General features: G+C 37.3%; 2 protein-coding genes across 4 annotated transcripts; both read right to left on the bottom strand.

Annotated features, from left to right (window-relative positions):
* Positions 1 to 4715: 4715 nt before the first annotated feature.
* Positions 4716 to 9737, bottom strand: LOC113754360 (trihelix transcription factor ASR3). Of its 3 annotated transcripts, none has more exons than XR_003465177.1 (4): positions 8523 to 9737; positions 7037 to 7078; positions 6054 to 6456; positions 4716 to 5559 (listed from the first exon to the last, which is right to left on the bottom strand). XR_003465177.1 is itself a non-coding variant. In XM_027298750.1 (3 exons), exons 1-3 carry the CDS (start codon positions 9298 to 9300, stop codon positions 6164 to 6166), a joined length of 1113 nt encoding a protein of 370 aa, XP_027154551.1. In that variant the 5' UTR covers positions 9301 to 9737; the 3' UTR covers positions 5586 to 6163. The 3 variants fall into 3 exon arrangements, 1 of the variants encoding a protein (XP_027154551.1); XR_003465176.1 differs by lacking the exon at positions 4716 to 5559 and adding an exon at positions 5586 to 5942; XM_027298750.1 differs by lacking the exon at positions 4716 to 5559 and having other exon boundaries at positions 5586 to 6456.
* A 1810-nt stretch (positions 9738 to 11547) lies between these two features.
* LOC113754431 (histone-lysine N-methyltransferase, H3 lysine-9 specific SUVH4-like) lies at positions 11548 to 20585 on the bottom strand. Its single transcript, XM_027298838.1, has 10 exons — positions 20431 to 20585; positions 19319 to 19993; positions 18902 to 18970; positions 18029 to 18078; positions 17856 to 17944; positions 16543 to 16702; positions 13997 to 14102; positions 13731 to 13913; positions 12739 to 12975; positions 11548 to 11939 (listed from the first exon to the last, which is right to left on the bottom strand). The coding sequence occupies exons 2-10, from the start codon at positions 19970 to 19972 to the stop codon at positions 11826 to 11828; spliced, it is 1662 nt and encodes a 553-aa protein (XP_027154639.1). The 5' UTR covers positions 19973 to 19993; positions 20431 to 20585; the 3' UTR covers positions 11548 to 11825.
* Between the last annotated feature and the right edge of the window lie 303 nt (positions 20586 to 20888).

Below are 20888 nucleotides of genomic sequence, written 5' to 3'. Positions count from 1 at the left end.
ATACTACTAGCAGTAAAAGTCAGTAGAGGATGAAAAAATGCGGAGACCCGCCTCCTCCTCCTCCTCCTCCTCCTCCTCCTTCTTCAGGATCCATCTACTCTAGTCTACTATTAGTAGGCGAAATACTAATCCTGCTTGGTAATGGTAGCAGTACTAACTATTTTGCAATCCCGGAAAACTACAAGAATTAGAATACTAATAGTCAGTGTATTGGAGGGGTGGTCAAGATTTCTTTTTTTTTTTTTTATAGATAAGAAAAAGGAAAAGGAGAGAGACAGAGAGGGACAAAGAGACAGACAAACACTCCCACGCACTTTGATTTTGAATAAAGAAAAGAAAAAGATTAAAAAAAAAAAAAAAAAAAGACGAAGACAGACAGCTCTCCAGTCTAAAATATGGGACAGGAGATCATCCAAATATGATAACGCTGGTGGAAGATATTATAGCATTAGCTAAGCTGTTTCAAGTGTGCTCCTTTGTTGCAAGGGATATTAGTAATATGAATTTATGTAATCAGATTAGTTCTTATGCTTTAAGCATACGTATGGATGAGGAGAGAACCTTTGTTCCTCCTTAAGTGTCATGGTACACTTGGTACAGTTAGTCGAGCCGTTGCTCAAATATTGTAAAGTCTCTAATTTCTATGAAATATCATCTATCGTTTCCGGAAAAAAAAAAAAAGACAGCTCTCCAGTCTCCACACCAAACCAAACCTCTTTTTCTCTTCTTTTTCTTTTTTTACTGACCGATGACTAGTGCCGTACCAGCGCATACTTATTAGTTACTACTACAACTCTCGTCTTATGTCCGTCCGCGTGAGTTTGTGTTTTTTTTTTTTTTGTTGTCATCACTGTGAATATCCGGGCCTACACCCGACTAATCCCACAGTGCCCCAGCAGAGCGAGCCCGACCGATGCTGAAGAAGATAACAACTGGATTGCTGCCCGGGATCGAACCCAGTGGAACTTACCTAAGAAGAAGGCTACTTTCACCGGCAGACCAACCCAACGCGGGCCGTGAGTTTGTGTTTCGATTGGAGTTTATTTGAAGTAGCATATGCACTAGTGTATTATTTCCAACAATTAATGCAGTACTTTTTATAATAATAATAACGACATGATTGAAAAAATATATTTATGATACAAATAAATAACTTTTATGCAAATAATGTCGACGTCTATCAAAACACACCCGCCCGTTTTATTAAAAAAAAAAAAAATTCCCTTTTGGTTTTTAGCCCATTCCGCAGAAGATCAGCGGCATACTACTGTTAGCCTCACCAAAGGCACAAGGAATCAAACAAATACGAGGGAGAGTTGTGGGTGTCCCACATTTTTTAACACAGTTATGTACTTTTTGACTTTTTTTTTCCTTTCTTCCTATTTTCGAGTAATGTAGGAAACCTCCTCCGAAGTTACTCTTAATATCACTTAACTGTCATAACGTTTACTTACCTCCCTTATTTTTATTATTTGTGTAATAAAATGTTTAAAACCCTAAACTACCCTTTTGCTCACTTTCCTAAATAAAAATACTCCTTAGTCGCATTATTTATTCCAAGAAAAATCACCACTTGAAAACAATTACTAGTAGTACCATTGCATTACGAAGCTATAGTCCATAAAAATATAAATTTGATATGTGGATTATGTATCAAGTGAAAGTTAATATAGTCATTTTGCAATCACTAGGGTTGGTAATTGATACTTTTAAGGAGGCTTCTAATAGTCTCCCCTTTTTTTTCATATATTACCATATTTATCATTATTGTTATTAGTAGAACAAGTTGCTAGCACTATTAATTTTGGTGCAAACAGAAGGACTTGCATCCCTTAATTATGAGATATCGGATTTAGAAACTCATGAGAATAAAAAAGATAATGTTGGAAGAACTTTCCCTCACAAGGGACCTGACACGGTTCAGACAGGATTAATTACAGACCATAAAACGAATGCGGATACATGTGGATTATACAAAAAAAAAAAAAAAAAATTCCCTACTCAATCTAATCCTTTGTCTAAACCTCAATCTTTTACTCTCTTTTTAGGGATAATTTCAGAAACCTCAGGGGAGGTTTCTGACACTTTCACTGACATCCCCTGAGGTTCTCAAAATTTCACTTATCTCCCTTGATAAAAAATTGGGCCCCTTTTCTGACGTCATCAGGGTCAAAATTACAGATATATCCCAAGTAGTTGGGGTTAATTACTACCGTTTAGTTACATAATGGCATCTGATATGATTAATTAAGCTTAACAACAATAATAGAAACTTGATTCCTGATACATGAATTAATCCAGTCATTTTGGGAGTAAGGCGCCAATTGAGCTGCAATATTGGCGCCATTTTTTGTGCCTGGTGTGATTTGACAAGAGGAAATAACAAGATCACATATAAGATCACTTATATGTGGTCTTATACGACATTCTGGATATAGGAAAAGAAACAGAGGAAATAACAAGAACAAAAATGGAAAGGAAATTGTGATCAAACCAGTGGTCCTAATATGCACTGGAGTAGCGGCAACAAAGTGAAGAATTAATTGTTACTAAGCTCCACCGCCAACCCTCCATTTCGAAAAAAAAAGACAAAAGCAAAACAAAAGCAAACACACGAAGCGCAGAATAACGTTGAAACCCGCAAGCGGGATTCTGTGTTTTTTCTATTTCAAGGTTAGCTCGCATGCGGGTTAATGTTATATTTGAGCGCGAGAAGAAAAAATTGGTAATTAGGCTCTTTGGGCATTATAAGTAAATATTTAAATTAATGGCAGTTTTATTACACCAATATTATTGTATTATCATTATTATGATTATTGTATTATTTCTTATGCAAATATAACATTTAATTATCCAAGCAGTTTGATTTTATTTTTACAATTTATAAAATTTTTATCACTTATATAATATTTTTAAAACCCTAATACATCTAAATTTGATTTTATTTTTCAAATTTATAAGATTTTTATTTAAAAAAATGGGATACGGATAAGATATCCGGTTGGTTCGATTTGCATAGGTGCATATGAGAATATCCGAATACTCCTGAAACCCGCAAGCGGGATTCTGTGTTTTTTCTATTTCAAGGTTAGCTCGCATGCGGGTTAATGTTATATTTGAGCGCGAGAAGAAAAAATTGGTAATTAGGCTCTTTGGGCATTATAAGTAAATATTTAAATTAATGGCAGTTTTATTACACCAATATTATTGTATTATCATTATTATGATTATTGTATTATTTCTTATTCAAATATAACATTTAATTATCCAAGCAGTTTGATTTTATTTTTACAATTTATAAAATTTTTATCACTTATATAATATTTTTAAAACCCTAATACATCTAAATTTGAATCTAATTTTCTACAAGTCATACTTATAAATGCGAAATCTAACAAAAAAGTTAAATACAATTTTTGCAGGTCAAATTTAACAAATGCGAGCTATTTGCAAAATTTTAAATATTTGCAACATTTTTTAAAACAAAAATTAGAAGCTTTCTGCAAATAATTCCCTACCTCTCAAAAAATACCAAAATAAAAAAGATAAGAGCTCGCATTTGCTTCCTAGAAATAATTCCCTAGCTCTTAAAAAAGGAAAAAAAAAAAATTGAGAAGAGCTCGCATTCGTGGAATGCGAGCTCAATGTAGAGCTCGCATTTGTGAAATTCACAAATGCGAAGACCCCCCTGACGGAAATTAAACCCAAAATCACCCCTTTTGTAGAATTTTTTTAAAATTCATCACAAAGTTGGAAATTTCTCAATAGAAATACAACTTGTCTGGATTCCTTTCACTCTCTGATATCATTACGGTTGCTTTGCGATTACAGCGGCAAAACCTGTTTTTAATGGAGAAAGATGTAGGTGAATTCCATGATTCTCCCCTATGGCTTGAAGAGGCCATGGTTGCAGCTAAAACTTTTTACTCAGAGCTCTAATTGTAGCACAGCAAATGCACTTGTTATCACTCCAAATTAGTAGCAAAGAATGTTAATAGCTTGAAACCTCAGAGGTAGTTAAGTTGCTTTGCTTTATATGCTATTGCTACTGAAACAGCAAACCTTCTGGCCGTTGCAATTTGCAGCTAGCGTTGCAAAATCTGCCAAATAACTGTTGCATGGCACATCTGGTGCATGCAATTTTTTGTATTGCACTTACCCCCCCTCAACTTTACTAATTAGTCCAAATCATTTATTCTTCTTTGAATCTTCTACTAATACAACTTCTGCAAAGGGTAGCTATGGAATAAAAATACCTTCTCACACATGAAAATAATATTTTAATCTGATTTGGACTGGATTGTTACCACAAAATCAAAAGCAAGGGAGGTAAGTGAAATTTTGAGAACCTCAGGGGATGTCAGTGAAAGTGTCAGAAACCTCAGGGGAGGTTTCTGAAATTATCCCCTCTTTTTATTATTATGATTATTATTATTGCTGCTTAGCTAACAGAAATGCAGAATCATTATTGAAAATATAAATTTTTTCATAAGAAAATAACTGTATCTTTTTACAAAAAAAAATCTATCTAACAGTCAAAAGAAATTTTTTAGTTCATCACTGTCCGAATTAGTATATTATATTAGAAATGGAAGACCAATGAAAGAGAAATCTAAACATAACAGGACAAAGAATAAAAAGGGCTCATGTGTCAATTTTGCTCGAGTCTTTAGATAGCAGCCCAGATATCACGGAGGAGCGTTTTATAAGCAATCGAGAATCGAGGGGTTATGGAACCAATTAGCTTTTGCTGTCCTGCGTCTTTCCGGAACCTTGCTTGCATTTGTACGTCAGTCATATTCAACCATGACTCCAACAACCCCCTAATATTTTATTATTATATTACTTAACTACTGGCTCCAGCTCCAAGGAAGACAAACAAAACGCTTGCAAGTACATAAGATTGATGCTCCCGTTTTAAGGGAAAGAAAAGAAAATGCAGAACACACTCTTCAACTATATATACAACAGCAGAGACATGTCATCTTTAACCTGCAGCCTTCCGACGACACCATCGCTGTCTACCTGCTGGCTAGGTTGATTGATATCCAAAGGGAACACCCAAGATCCACATTTATACTCTAATGAAGAAAGAAGATGCAAAAGATGCAGCAGTTAACGCCCGCAAAGCACCTCTCTCTTGACCTCTCCTTGACAGATGATTTTTTGAATTAGGCTCACAAAAGAACGATGGAGAAGATGCAAATACCAAACAAGTCAATGATCCAACTTCTGAGGATTATGCAAACAATAGCACCAAGACGCAAATGAGGTTTATATTTATATATATATAAACCACCTCTTCCTCTGAGGTGCCAGATTATCTATTAAATCCTTCCTTCCAAGTACACACATTATAGTTGAAACTCATGCTGTGAAATGCATTGAGCATCCAACACCCAACCTTAAAAGAAATTCCTCCAAAAGATGAAGATGAAGTTGCAGCAGTCCACCATGCATGCATCAAATTGATGTTTAATAAGCTGTTAAAAATTTTCCAGGGAGGGAGATGGGCATGCGACGTATCTTATCAGCCATTGCGTTAATCAGGAAACCAACCTTGCAAACAAAGACGGTTATCTGAGTTACAGCTAACAAAGTCTAGTCAGGTACTACAAATTAGGATCCTCCATTTACGCGCCACAACTGCTACCAACTTCCTAGAATTACATTAGTACACCTGGTGTTTATGTTCGCTATAAATACCAGCATGCATCTTATAAGTTTCTTTAGAAGGCAAGCAAAAATCAGTCAGGTTACTTGTCGGTTCCCACATGCAGAAGACCAACAATCTTCTGTTCATAGTAATTTTGGCACAGCAGAATGCTCGTAACAGACAATTTGAGTTTTTGTTCTTGAAAAGGGCAACCATATAAAAGCAGCAGCATTATTACTCCTGATCTCTGTACAGCCTTGAGAAACCCAGGAAAAGGAAAGTCCCCCTACCAATTGTATCACCTAAACTAAGAGTAGCTCAAAAAGAAGGTGAAAAAAAAAAAAAAGAAAGAAAGGAAATCTTTGGTAGAAAACTACTATAGATACAAAAGATTTACCTCAGCCTTCAATGAATCTGATTTGACCAATCAAACTATTCAGAGCCCTGGCTATAACTCATCCATTTCTTGACATATTTCTGTAAACTGAACTTGAGGACTATTAACTACTACAACTTATCAGCAATTCGTCCCAAGGCATCTGCAAGCTTGTGAAGTACAGAAATCAAGCTATTAGCTTGATCCTTCCGCTGCTCCCTATCCAATTGCAAGTGAACGTTCTGAGATTCTAGTTGGGAGCTCAGCAATTTACCATTCCTTTCAAAAGCTTCAATTAACTGATCATGCAGGCTTTTCATTTCATCTTGTTCATCAACTTCTGCAATATACCTCTTTCGTTTCTTTCCTTCCTGAGTGCTTCCTATCTCTGGGTTTAAAGAAGGTTGTTTCTCGAAACTGGTGCCTGCAACAAAACCCATCTCAGGAAAGGCAAAGCAAGCATCTACTTTTTCATTAATTATTCAACATATTATAAGCAACAATGGCCATATATCAGATGCTAGACAATAAAGATAAATATCTAATTACACACTCCCTTGTTCTACCTAGCTTGGTAGTTTATGATAACAAAACAAGACGTCAATATTTATAATGAATAAAAACGACCATCATTACGAAGTCAAGTCAGGTTAAAGGATCATAATCACAATCATTCCAACCCCATAAGATTCAAACATTTCAACATGCAGATTTAGCCACATTCTCAATTAGTCAAGTGAACAACTGTCTCTTTCTGGCGAGCTAAACTTTTCTATCTTCTAAACAGATGCAAGAAAGATACAAACTAGCTTGACCTTGTGGAAACTGGTCAGAGTTTGATCTTATGTTTCATAATAAAAATTCTCCCATTTTGACGGCAATTGGATACACATCCTGGAAAACTAGACAGAAATTTGTTTTACTTGAGCTGCAAGGCATTTCCAATGAGCAACTAAAGAAAACATTAGACAGGTTTGTAACAGTTGGGAGATAACGGAACATGCCTTGAGCAGGATGCCCTTGAGAGATTGGTTGATACTGCTTCTCTGCAAATTCAAAAAATGGAATATGAGGACAAGCAAAAAATTCAACAATCATAGTCACATAGGAACAGTAACAACAAAATTAGCAGAGCATCAGGAAAGTTTTGGCATTGCACAACCATTTGAATCACCACGTGTGTTCTGTCTGAATTTTCCTCTCTTTGCATGATCCACAAACAGACGAGTTTGAAAATCAAAGAGATGTACTGAAGACCGTAGTGATAATCAAGTAAAAAAGAACTATAAAAGGGGGAAAGAATTATCATTCTTTCAAGCATTTGCATTCTATAATTGGACGGATGGCAACTTAAAGGAGATAGAATTACAAACACAGAATGAAATAAAGAAATGGATGAGATATTCTCCAATCACGTTTGTCTTGCAAAGAGAGACCACAGATGAAGGGAAATATACATTAGAAGGAAAAAAAAAAGAGGACAAAAGACAAAAAGGGCCAAAAAAAGGTAATAGTTAATTTTGCTTCATCAAACCCTATTCAATTTCATCAGGCATGTTGTTAAATAATAGGCCCTATAGGCAGCACAGATGTTATAATATGAACTGTTGTCGTTAGCAATTTTGAAGACAGTAAAGGTTCTGCTCATTGGTGGTATAAGCACCTTCGGGCTGACTGGCCACGACTAGGAAATTACTTGTCGTTTCCCAAGACGTATAGCATTCCCGCGGAACAGGAAAGGGAAAAAAAATTCATCTCCAATACTGAAGAAAGCAAAAAGAATCAGATTGCAAGAGTTCACGTGATACTTAACTCTCCTAAATCTCCTTCCTATACCTTCCTCGAATATAAAATGGCATGTGGAATTTATCTCGTGCAAGCCCTATCTTTTTTGTGTATTCTGCCATGTCAATTCAGGTCTTAGATGAGAAAGAAGAAATGTTAAAAGGAGGACACTTTCCCTCCCTTCCATGCTCCTATCCAAGACAATATTTAGGGGATAAATTTAAAATAAAATAAAATAAAGGCAAATGATTTCTCCTCAATTCACCTCACCTTATTTTGTCTACCTTAGTTTGAAACAGAACACAGTAAACTACAAAATCCCAACATAGCCCATGAAGGTTTCAGTTGTGTTCAAGACTCAACTTTTATGTATCCTCTAACGTCTGCGGACATAAGTGGACAAGTGGCTCATGAAGATACATTTTAAACACTATAATAATTTGTCATTCACAAATTCAAATACTTCTTAAATGATCTAAACAACTATAGCGATTTAAGATGATTTCAAATCCTTTGTCAAATTTCTCAATCCAAACGAAGCCAAAAGGAATAAGCAAGACGAAAAAGATTAAGAAGGCTTTTGTCAGTATAAATTGAGAAGTCAGAGAGAAATTTTAATCCAGCTTTTTTCAAAAAAAGAAGGGGTTTGGGGGTGGGGGCGGGGTCTAACACTAAAAGCTGACAGCAGTTAACAGTACTAAAGACCTGAAATTGGAGTAGGCGCCGGAACAGCGGTAACGGGAGTCTCGTTAGCCGGCCGGAACTCCTTATCCGGGCTACCCACAACCTCCTCCTGAACGGACTGGTCAAAATCAGAGAACAAGCCATCGTCAGCTGCAGCGCTCCGACCACTGTCAAACACAGCCTCTGTCTCAGCGTCGGCCTCCTCAGGACCCTCGGTGGCAGAGGGCGCCAAAGCCAAAACTAGCTCTTCTGCTCCCTCCTCAGCGGCGGGGGTGGCACCATCGGCCCGGCCTCCGCCGTCGAGAATATCGTAAACCTCTCTATCGAAGAATCCGGGAAGCTTCCTCTCCCTCCTCAAATCGTTCCTCATGAGCCAAAACGAGTCGGTTTCTTCCCTTATCTGAGACTCCCACTCTTTGATCTTCTTAAAGTCCCCGGCCAGATTGCTCCATCTCTTCCTGCACTGGACGGGGCCGCGGTTGACGCCGTGCCTCTTGCAGTAAGAAGAAACAGAGGCCCATTTGGGCTCGACGTGGGCGGAGCCGAAGGCGAGGCCGGCGGTGCGGCCTCTGCGGACGCGGTTCTCGGCGACCCTTTTGCCCTGAATGAGGACGAGGATTTCTTGGCGGGTCCAGCGGGGGAGCCTGGGGACTTTGGCGGAGTCGTCATCTTTGTGGGGGTCGAGGGCGGTGGTGGGGGGTTGACGGCCGTTGAGGGCGGCGGTGGAGGGGGAGGGGGAAGGGGAGTCAGAGTGGGGAGGAGCAGCAGCCACAGCGAGGCTCAATTGTTCTAAGGCCATCTGGCAAAAGCAGACAGTTCGGGGCTTTTGTACTCTCTCTCTCTCTCTCTCTCTCTCTCTCACACACACAAATCTCAATCTGGGTTTTTGATTGTTTTGTTGATTGTTGATTAAAATCGTAAAGGCACGTAAACACGTGACTTAAGACTCAACGGGAAACGGAGTGGATTGAGGGTAACGGCGTTTCTGTTTTTATGGTTTTGAGGAACCCTTCCCAAAACCCAAACCCATAGTCCCAAACCCACTTTGCGAGAGATGCTTACCTATCTATTCAAAAGTAGTAGCAGACTATTTAAGTAACTTTTCCTGTATCTAAATATATCTTCTAATAGAGTAGTAATATGGCGACTAAGGAGGGAAGGGGAAGGGGAAGTGGGGAAGGTGTCTTCCTTCCTTGAGGAAGTTATGCTTGTGGATGATGATGGTGATGAGAGACGGAGGGAGTCTAGGACGACCCGACCAGACCAAAAAGCCTGGGAAGGGTTCCTCTTTCTTTCCTTCTTTCTTTTTTTTTTTCCTTCTCCTTTCTTTGGTTTTGTTGGGGTACACCGTACACTTACACACTGCTAGTGCTAGTGCTAGTGCTGGTGGTGTAGTGATTAAGAGAGCGGGTTCGTTTTTTTCCCCAAGAAATCTTCTTGCTTGCCTGTGGATTTGACATTTATTTTTGGGATGGTGATGATGATTAAGGTGATCATGGCTGTCTTATCTCTTTTTATAATCATCTTCTACCATTGGTCTTCTTGGTGTTAAGTGTGATTTTCCCCATGGCCGTGGGAATTCTTTGCATGTACTGTACATATATATAACCTATGAGGAAGACCAATGCCATTAATTTATTCCCGCGGCCACAATTAAGTTACTTCCCACGTTGGATGTTTGAAAACACGCTTACGTTTATAGGGCTCCCTCCCTATTGCTACTCTGACAAATTATCATTAGAGGTCACTTTCTTTTTGTTGATGCGTTTACAATTTACACACGCATTTTAGTTGCCACTCTTTCTTTCTCTTTCTCTTATATATATATATACATATATATATATATATATGTGTGTGTCTATTAAATTTACATATGATTTAACCGATCTCGTCAAACTTTCTAGTACTAAATTATATATATACAGTTTTATCAACACCTAATCCTTGGTCATGACCCTTTCCCTAATCTTTGGTCATGATGATGCACATCTTTCTTTCTTTTATTTATTCTTTCTATTTCTTTGGGATTTGTTCTTTTTTTATAAACAATAGTCGAGTGGGGGCGGAAGGAGGGGTAGTATAGGTTTACACATGATATGAAATAATACTACACTACTACTCCTTATCCTACTTAGGCAAAAATAAATAAATATATATAAATAAAAAGCAAAAGAAAAAGAAAAAGGTTGATGGCGTTGGAAATTGGATTGGTAAGGGCACCTTATCCTACCATTTGAGTAAAATCCTCTCTCCACTTTATATCATTTCTTCTCCACCTTTCAATTTTCATATCCGGAAGAGGGAGAGAATCATTAGCCATACAAATCTCATTGCTTATTGCTTATTATCAATGGTCCCTCCATATATGTAAAGGGCCACCTTTTTGGCCATATTGGAATTGGATGAGTTAGTGCCCCGATTGTCCTCCCATTAAGTAATTTCTCATTATTGCCCTATGTGCAATTATGCATCTCTCTCTCTCTCTCTCTCTCACATCTATATTATTGAAGTTAATTGCTTGGCTTTGTCCTCAATCTCAATCAAAGAGCGCAATTATAGTGCTAATCATGATCGCAAAAAAAACGGAAGCTTACACAGATGGGTTTGGAATCACTCTGCTCACTTCTTCTTGTCATTAGTCTAATGGAATTAGGAAGGTTGAGTTGGGACTTGGGGGCCATAAACATAGGCCGGGGGGTAGAGAGTCAGTATAGGGTCGCATTCAGCTATTTTCCCCATTGGGTCCCAAGTTAAGTTGGACGCCTTTTTGAGACCCGCGGCTTCCCACTCCCACCCAAAGAAACCAAAAAAAAAAAAAAAAAAGGGAAATTAGTTACTTGTAGTACTTTCTCTCCAGTTCTTCACTGTTTGGTAAGCAGCAGCCATCCGCACGAAATGCTGCGCTGAAGCATTTATGCACGAATTTCTCAACAGGAATTGTAGTCCCCTTAAACCGATTCGGCCTTTCCATTTAAAAGTTCGAAATGGTACCTTCAAAAACTTGGCATCACCTGGATTACGCACTGCCTCTACAAAATACGCAAGAAGATTAAACACCCGACGCTGTATTGTGTCGTGCTCTGGGATGAGATGCGAAATTAATCAAGAATTCGAGGTTTGTTCTTCCAAAAAAAAAAAAAAGGGTCAGCGGTTTACGTGACCATTCCATTTCCATAAACCCAAACCATTTTATTCCTAATTTCTCAAGTCAGGCCATCACAAAATGGGTAAATGATGAGCCCAGTTCCCTAATTTCTCCAGGGACCTTCAACTCTACTTGAACAAAAATCCTCAAGAATTCCAAAACTTGCAAAGGTGCGCAGCCTAGTACAAGCGTTTTCGGCAATCTTCTGCTCCACAATAGCATGGCTGCACCTTTACCTCACCATCGCTGCCAATGACACTACCAAGTGGATAGCCATAGTCATACGTGAGTTCCTGTTTGCGGCAAAGCAATTCATTTGTTACGTTATTACAATTGCCTTTGGAACAAAAAGAAATGAAAAGAGCCATTCAACTGTGTTACGGGGAACACACACTCTAATTAAAGAGTAGATAACTAAAGAGTGATATGGGTTTTAAGTACTAGGAACCTAAAAGCTGTGGTGAGCTTTGATTATTAAGACAGCAGTGCTATTGAGTCCGTCCTGCTTGTATTAACAATTTTCAACTCCACTGCGCATCTTTGTTAGGTAACCAGACGCTCACAGCTGCCACAATACATATTTGCTATAGCTCTATCTCAATTCGACATTCATTCAACAGCCAAGCTTTTTTTTTATACTCAAAACTAACGCATCTTGCTTCAAACAACAGCATGAAATGCTTAAGACAAATTATTACCACAAGTATTTCACCCGAGTCTTATATATCACAGAATTAGATAGAGTGAAATACTATTTTTTTCCAAAATTTTATTTTTTATTTTTTCTACCATGGGAGGTGTGGGATTTAAGAAGCGGGGAGGGAGCAAGGAGATTAGAACCCAGGACCTTCAATTCCTAGGGCCTCAACCACATCATTGTTGCACGCATCATACTACGAGGTGGAATGAATCACGAAGAAGAACAATGCTGCTGACACTAGGCTGTGCTGTATTTTTATTTACACTTACAGATTTGATTTTTTTTATTTTTTTTTTATTTTTGGTAAAAACAAATTTATGCAACAAAGAAAGCATTCCCACCTTACAACAAACAAGCTATAAATCTGTCTTAAAGTAATAGCAACATGATACCTGCCATGGAGAAATGCTTCTAGCAGCAAACAGAACAATACGAGCAAGTCGGAAATCGTGGTGCGTGCTCAAAATGCACTGGACAAAGAGATTTGGCTCACAGCTGTGGTTGACGAACCTAGAAACGTTCCCTATATGGTTTGCATCTATGCAAAATTCTGGAGTCTTTTCTAAATATCCATCCTCTATTTTCTCAATATTGTCACATAGAGATGTTGATACTGCTCCAAATCGTCTCTGAAACAAAAAAAAAAAAAAGGTTTAATTTGACAGTTGAATGCTCATAATATGCCTATGAAACACAATGGAAAGCGAATGCAATAAAATAAGCATTATGCAAAAGACAAAACAGATATTTATACACTCCTCCAGGGCACCCTCTCTCTCTCACACACACATACATTTGTAACTTGTAAATGGGCAAACTATGGTACTTTACACTCATCAGTTGTCCTGATTAAGTCCCTCGTATTTTACTGATAACATCGTTGGTCCCTCATAATTAGTCTCACATAATTTTTGTCCCTCATTTTCTATTATCGCCATATTCAGTCACATCAACAAGCTATCCAAAGACAATATACACTATAGGAAATAACGCAATCCAGAAACAACAAAGACCAAATCAGTCCAAGTTAAGCTACAAAGTGAAACTAGTCCACATACTAAGGGGCTACAAAATCTGTAGTCCTCCCATCATGAATTCAGTTAAAGAGTACCTATATATTCACACACAGGAGTTCATCCTGTAATCAAAATTGAGTATACTTTGTACCAGGCAATTCAGCTTTTAAGATCTCATCATGCATTGAACTTAGGAACGAGTGCAGATTATGTAGATCAAACAAAATTCTCAAACTTTTCCAATTACATCATTGCATAAAATCCAATGAACCTTTTTCAAATTCAGAGAAAGTATGAAGCCACCCTGACAGAAAAAAGCGGGGGAAAAAGAAAAGAAGAAAAGGTTTTCACATCTCAAATAAATATACCTCTCTTCCTTCAATGCCCTTAATGGTATGCAAGCAATCAATTTCGAATATATAATCATTAACGTCAACTTTATCCAGCTCATCCGTCCGTCTAAGAATACCTACATATTCACAAACAGGTGCACCAGATGGAATGAAGTCTTTAGTCCTGACAGCCCACCCTCTATCCAGTGTGCGAAAGACCTGCAACCAAAAAAAAAAAAAGGCAAAAAAATCCTTTTATTAGAGATTCCTGAAACCCTTTTGGATCATTACATGCACATTACCTCAAGTTGATACTTTATTCCCCGTTGAGATATACGATTGATGCAATCAGGTCCACAGCCACAATTGGGTCCACATTCAAACACAACATCCTTTGCTTTTCTCAATCTGGAATGCATTGGGTAAATAATTGTGCTTTTTAAAGAAATAAACAACCCAAAAACTATAACAGGACAGGCGATAAGGTACAACCTGCTTTATGTTTTATGTAGTTTAAAGCAGCAAAATTCCAAGATAACTAAGTTCCTATTTATAAGGAACTTAGCAGCCCAACCACATTTGTAGACTTTGCCAACTTAAGGAAAAGAGGTAAAGGTAGAAAGGAAGGAAAAGAACATGAAGTTTGACTACATATCACTGATTTCCTAAGGTGGATTTTTTGACATTCAACAGGCTAATGTAAGACCTGTTTGGGCGCCAAACAGGGACATGGATGGTAATGAGTTAGAAATGCATGACTAACAATTACCATGACAACTAAGACATAACTAGAAGCACGCCAACTTATTTTAGCTTGCCCAAGAACAAATGAGAAAAAATAGCCACCTTGCACATGTTACTGAAAGTGGCACCTAAACATCCCACCTCATGCTTGTGTACCATTGGTCAATTCTACGAATCTTTCAACCATTCCATGACAGATCTCAGAAAGCAGGTAAGGCCAAAAGCCTATGGCATATCCAGGCCCCTGCCATAACAAGCTTTTCTTGTTAGACAATCCAAGGCGGTTGGCAGGTGATTAACTTGCCTCTGTTTGCGACTGTTTATGCAAGCCAATAAAATCATTTTGGCCATCAACTAACTTAAATTTCCTATGATTTATACAGCATTCACCAGTGGCAAAACCCAAGAGGATCCTTTTGATCCGTTCAATCCAGTATTCAAGAGATATGAGAATCGTTTATAGGTGGCAATTGGGCAGCTTGGGTTGACTTTGGGCAGGTCAATAATGGGTTTAGTCTCTCAAGTGTTCAGTGGGTTACTCTTGGGTCGGATCTGGTTGGGTTAAAACCAAATGCCCCACTATGACCCAACTGAAATGGAAAAACATGTCATGTTTTAAATCACCAAACAAACTTCATAAGATAAGAAAAGAACGAATTCTCAAAATCAATTGCATTTTACCGACGAGAGAATCTTTGTCTTTGGTTCTCCCTGTCGAGCTCGTATTGACCCCGTGCCTCTTGGGAAACTTGAGAGAAAAGTGCTTCCCGGGCCTTCCTACTATATGATGCTGTGTGTGTATCATTTAGGAGTCTTCCACTATTTAATCGTGTTGCTTCTATCTTTTTCCTTTCTTTTTTTTTTCTTGAAAGAGCTTCTATCTTCTTTATTAGATAATTCATAAGCTGTATCTTCTTTATTAGGGTAAAACTTTGCATCCATTACACCACAAATGATTTTGGCACTTAAAAAAATTTGATACCTCCATATGCATTATATTTTAATAATTTGACAAAAAAATGCCCTTGGATAAAATATCTAAGAATAATAACAATGCCATAACTATGCTACTTATGTAGCAAATAAGGCAAGTTACATTTATCTATGATGAGAAATTAACTATATTATGTCATAAAAAAGAAAAATTTAGGCAAACTATCTTACCAGAGAAATGAAAAAACATAAAATCAAAAGAATCTCATAGAATGAAGTTGAACTTTTCAATTTTAGTGTACTTAGCATATATTTACCAGAAGAAGATGTAAGAAATTAGCAGCTTAGAAGTACAAAATAAAAAGAAAAAAAGAGACAAAATAAACTAAAATAAAACATTTATTATAAGGTACTACATTTGTACCTGTCAATTTCATTGATTATAGCAGTGTTTTTATTTAATATGGCATGATTATCTTAAGATATGTATATACCTGTCAATTATAGTTGAATCCCTGCTGTGAACAATTGATTTAGGCCAAGTCGTGTTGAGTTTGATTATAAAAAATTTCAAAACGGTAGCTAGTGATATTAATATATATAGGTTTATGTAATTGCATAAAAATTAGTGCTGAAATTTGTATTCTCCATTGCTAGTATGTAAACTATGAAGTGACCCAAAAAAAAAAAAAAAGAAGTTAATAGCCATTACACTGTAAATGGAGAATTATAATTGCTTTGTCCGTAAATGGAATAATGGCTTTTCTTTTCCTAATCAAGTTCTGAAGATATAATTGCTTTGTCTGTTCTACATATTCCCTGTTTTATCCAAAAATGCTGGGAGCTTGATAAATAAATTCATTTAGCAACATGTCATGTGAAAAAGAATTCATTTAACTACTGTTCGTAAGAGCTTATGTAATCAAAGTTAGCAAATTGCCGCTGATTTTGCTGTATACCACAATTCATGCATGGGTCAATAGGGTGCTCAAATTAAAACCCAACCCCCCAAAACATGGTTGGGTTTTGTCCACCCAACCCAAAAGTAACCCACAACCCAACTGACCCAACCCAATCTTCAAATCTAGTAGGTAGGTTGGGCGGGTTTGTGGGTTTCAGGTTAAATTGCCAGGCCTAGAATCATTCAAAGGACATATGGCTCAAACCTCACCTGCCACCATTATGACGTACATAAGGAAATTTTGAATCATTGAGCCGAGCACAAGCACAATATTTTGGGTGTATGCAATTCCCCTTGCACCTGCATCCATCAGCATTAGGAGGAAGGTCCACATTTTCTGCGACTTGGATAGACCTGGAATATGTAAACCCTGCAGAATATTGAACTAGAAAGCATCAAAACTGTGTGGCAGGCAAGAAATACATCAGAAGTTGTTTAATGCATGATTAATCTTTACTTATCCCAGGAATTAAAAGTTAGTAAAGGATGACCTTAATAGCTTAGGTCATGTCTAATAGGACCTAATAAGAATCTAGAAATAAATTTACTCACCCGTAACTGGAATGTAAAAAATGAATAAAGATCAAGCTTTTTCTTTTCATGTTTTTCAGGAATTCCTTTTTGTTTCAGCTAGATATAAATGTAACCTTTCATGTCCAACACATGCAAACTTTTTGTGCTATGAGTTCCTAAGGTACAAACTAATACATATTATACTTCAAAAAGAGTATTAAGGTTAAGAAACTGGATGATACTCTTTCTGTAAAACATACATGCCCATTGGAGTAAAAGAAACAGCTTTGATACTAAAGGATGGTATCTGTTAAACATGCACCATTTTACACACCTTAAGTAAATATAGACATCAAAGACAATTTCGATAGGGGTCAAAGACAATGTCAGATGACCTGACCACTCAGAAAGCACTCAAAGAAATTATTACCAAAAAATAGTAATGACAATGATGATAACGCTGATAAGAATTGTAGTGACCATGAAGAAACTAAGTGCGTAAAAACATGTAGCAGTTTGGAATTAGACTGTTTGCATAATGCCAAGTGTACAAGAGGAAGTATGTAACACTAGGTCGAGATTGGTGAAGCTAGTCTTTATATGGTCAATTCAATTTGCAAAGCAATTACTGGCCATGCACACTTAACACCATATCGGTAAGCCAATCCTAGCGCATTACTATGCCTGAGCGAGATGAAAACTAACATTATCCCAAATAAAACAAGCAACATGTCCGCAAATGATTCAACAATTGCATGCCGCAAATCCTTTGAAGACATGATAGCAACTATTGGCCATTCAAACCAGAATAATTTCATCAAAGCCTCTGTCTAATCTCTCTTTCAAAACTAAAAAAATTGGGTAGTTTATAAGAAACATCAGGGTGACTAGAAAAGACATAATCAACCTATAATCATAGTGAGCTAAAACATGCAAACTGTTTTACTCGCTAGCAATTTTCATTAACAACGATTTTGATCCCAAACTACCAAATTACTGAATTAACTTACCGGTAGCCGCAAAAGGTGTGTCATCAACCAAATTAATAACAGGAATCTTTATTTCTTCTTGACCACCAGAAATATCCACCAATAGCATCCTTAATGGAAGAAAGACTCATTTTATTACATTTATACAAAATTTATCCAAAGAGACGTTAAGGTGGCCAGTGAAACTATCTTACCCACGTAACTTAGGAGAAGCCACCAATGTATGTTTCTTAGTGAAAAAAACCTGCAGAAAAAACATTGGTGTATGTCAAGTGGGACAAACTGCAAAACTTCAATCCCACTTATTGGCTACATTTTCTAACAGATGTCCAAAATGTAGTCAACAGCCTGCTTTATGATGCAGGAGTGTAACCTCTGCTTGCATGACTATCTGTAGCTATTATTTCTTTTAACTCAATATTCATTTTCCAAAAGTCAGTGACTTTATTACAAGCATTTCAGTCATCTACTGTTATTAAAGATGATACAGGCTGCTTCTGATGTAACTTGCGATCTGTGCAATGTGTTTCAATACCATTAAGTTTTCAGAATTATCGGTTTGGATAAAATTCAACCAAGAATTCACGTTTGACATTTTATACTGTTCATATTGCTATTTTTCCCCTTGCTAGAACATTGCTGCACAAGTTGACAAAGACTTTCAATCACAAAATGAAGAGTTCAAACTTCATAATATCCCCTCATGACAAAACAAAAAGGTTCTATAAAAAAAATATGCGAGGAAAAGAACAAATTGCAGATATCTCAATGCTAAGAAAAGTGCAGTTACAAATGAGAGATTTGATTATAGGTAGGAAAGCAGAATAACTGGGAACCAAAGGAATTGTTGAAGGAAGCATACTAGGGAGAAGAACAATGCATTGGTTAATTTCATACAGATGGCAAGATTAAGTATTGTCAGGATCTAATGTAATTCGCATGCTCATGCACAAATCTTACAGAAAATATAAAGGATTGGTATAGAAACCAATAAAATCAACATATAAGCATCTTGTCGTACTTTCCAAAAAACAAGACAAAATATTCTGAAGGGACATTTTGCTTACCGTTGGATTCAAATCTCTAGTGTTGTTCTGAAGATTTCCCTCCTCTTTATTCTGCATGATTTGTTCTCCCTACAAATGTATGATACCCTTTTTAGGAAAATATAATCTAGTCACCTTGCAACATGCAGAAAAAAAAATACTAAGTCACAGTAAAGCAAAAGTTTATCAATTATCATCTTAACTATGAAAAAGAAAAAGAATGTTTAAGACTCTGTGTTTTACTTGGATATCTTGTTTGAAGTTTCAATTTTTGACAATTGAGTAACAATTAAATTTTGCATAAATTTATTTCTCTAGTAACATCCCACAGAAATATCAGGTTTCTAATAATCATTATCTGGGAAAAAATTTAAAAACATAAATGTCACTTGTTAAATTGTTTTAAGTCCTGTGAGAACGTTAACAAGGTGGGATCACCTGAACAGGCTGAAGATGATGTGCATCAAATGTTCCTGTTGTCGCTTTCACCAACACATGGGAACTCTTTTCATCACCACGCAGCGAGAGACTATAACTTTGCAACCAATTGTTATTAGATGCCTCAGCAGGAGTGCATTGGAGATCACCAGCTTCATTGCCAGCAGATGATGTATCATCAAGACTTGTAGTTCCTGAATCATTTACAGAATCTCCACCTGCAGCATTCTGAATAATTTCATCTAGGGGATCTCCCTTTTCAACATAAGCAGATTTATATTCTAATTTGGTAGCAGGAATTGTGGGTTCTCCATTCACATTCACATCCACATCCACATCCACATCCACATCCACATCATTAACCTGGATAACGTGGTTGAGATTACAATCAGCATCTTGCACACCAGCATGGAAGGCGTGGTCATCGTCATCGTGGTGTTGTTGATGTAGCAGCTGTTGTTGCCGTGAAACTTTGAGGGAAGTGCCATAATAAGGTCGCTTGCTTTGAGGAATGTCCTTTAGGCGCGGGCTACATCTCCTCTGGCGCTGGCCAGAACATTTATCTAAAAGAACAGCTCTTTTCACGCGAGCTGTGGTCGTAGGTGATGCTTGGCTTTGAATTTCACCATCAGTGAAAAGTTGTTTTGAATCCATTAAGTTCTGCAGTAAATCTATCTTCAAAGAAAAAAAAAACGAATGGGAAGAACAACGTCCAGAGTCACGAGGATTGTGTATGCATAAAAAAATTTCCCTCCTCTGATAATAGGCATTATGAATTGAGCACCAGTAAAAATGGAAAAGTGCACGGCAGAACAGACATGAAACACATTGAATTATATAAATACTGAGAAGTGAGAACTGAATAAAAGGAGTCCGCTTTAATAAAAGTTGTGTTCTGTTGAGAAGGATGTTATACAGTAGCCCGTCCTGGAGAAGAGCATCAATCGAACAATCAATTTTCATTCATTCTTTTCCAATAATAATCCGATGACATCCGATTTCCATTCCCGATTACACGCAGACAAACAAGAGCGGCGGAACCCCAACCAAAAAAAAAAAAAAAAGTGACCAGAGTCAAAAAGGAAAAAAAAAATTGAATTGCGCGTTGATACCGATTTTAATGGATAATGTGGGTCGAAAAACGGGGAGATGCTGCTGAAGCCGAACCGCCAACAGCTTCTGTGAGTGAACGAAGAGTGTAGAATCGCAGCAGAGCCGCCCACTTCCTCCCCCCTCTTCACTCTTCTCTCCGGTTGTTGCCACTGTGCCTCTGGGTCTCCAATTCTCAATCTCCTTTTCTTTTCTTTCTTTTTTTGTGCTTTTACTGTTTTGTTATTTTCCTCTTTTTCTTGGGAAAGCCGCCAATTTAGTCCTCAAACTATTTCACTAAAACCGATTTGGTTTCTTAATATTTTATCGCATGAATTAAATCCCTTAAATAAAATTATTATGCCAATTGAGGACTTATACGGTATCACCACCCAAAACATATGTTTTTGTACACAAATCAACGGCCAGACAGGGGCTTTTTTGGAAGTACACAATATAATTTCTACGAGAAGTAAGACAC

Source organism: Coffea eugenioides, chromosome 11, assembly GCF_003713205.1.
Source record: "Coffea eugenioides isolate CCC68of chromosome 11, Ceug_1.0, whole genome shotgun sequence".
Lineage (NCBI taxonomy): Eukaryota > Viridiplantae > Streptophyta > Magnoliopsida > Gentianales > Rubiaceae > Coffea > Coffea eugenioides.
The sequence above is the reverse complement of the archived record's forward strand: the minus strand, read 5'-3'. Positions and strand labels throughout refer to the sequence as shown.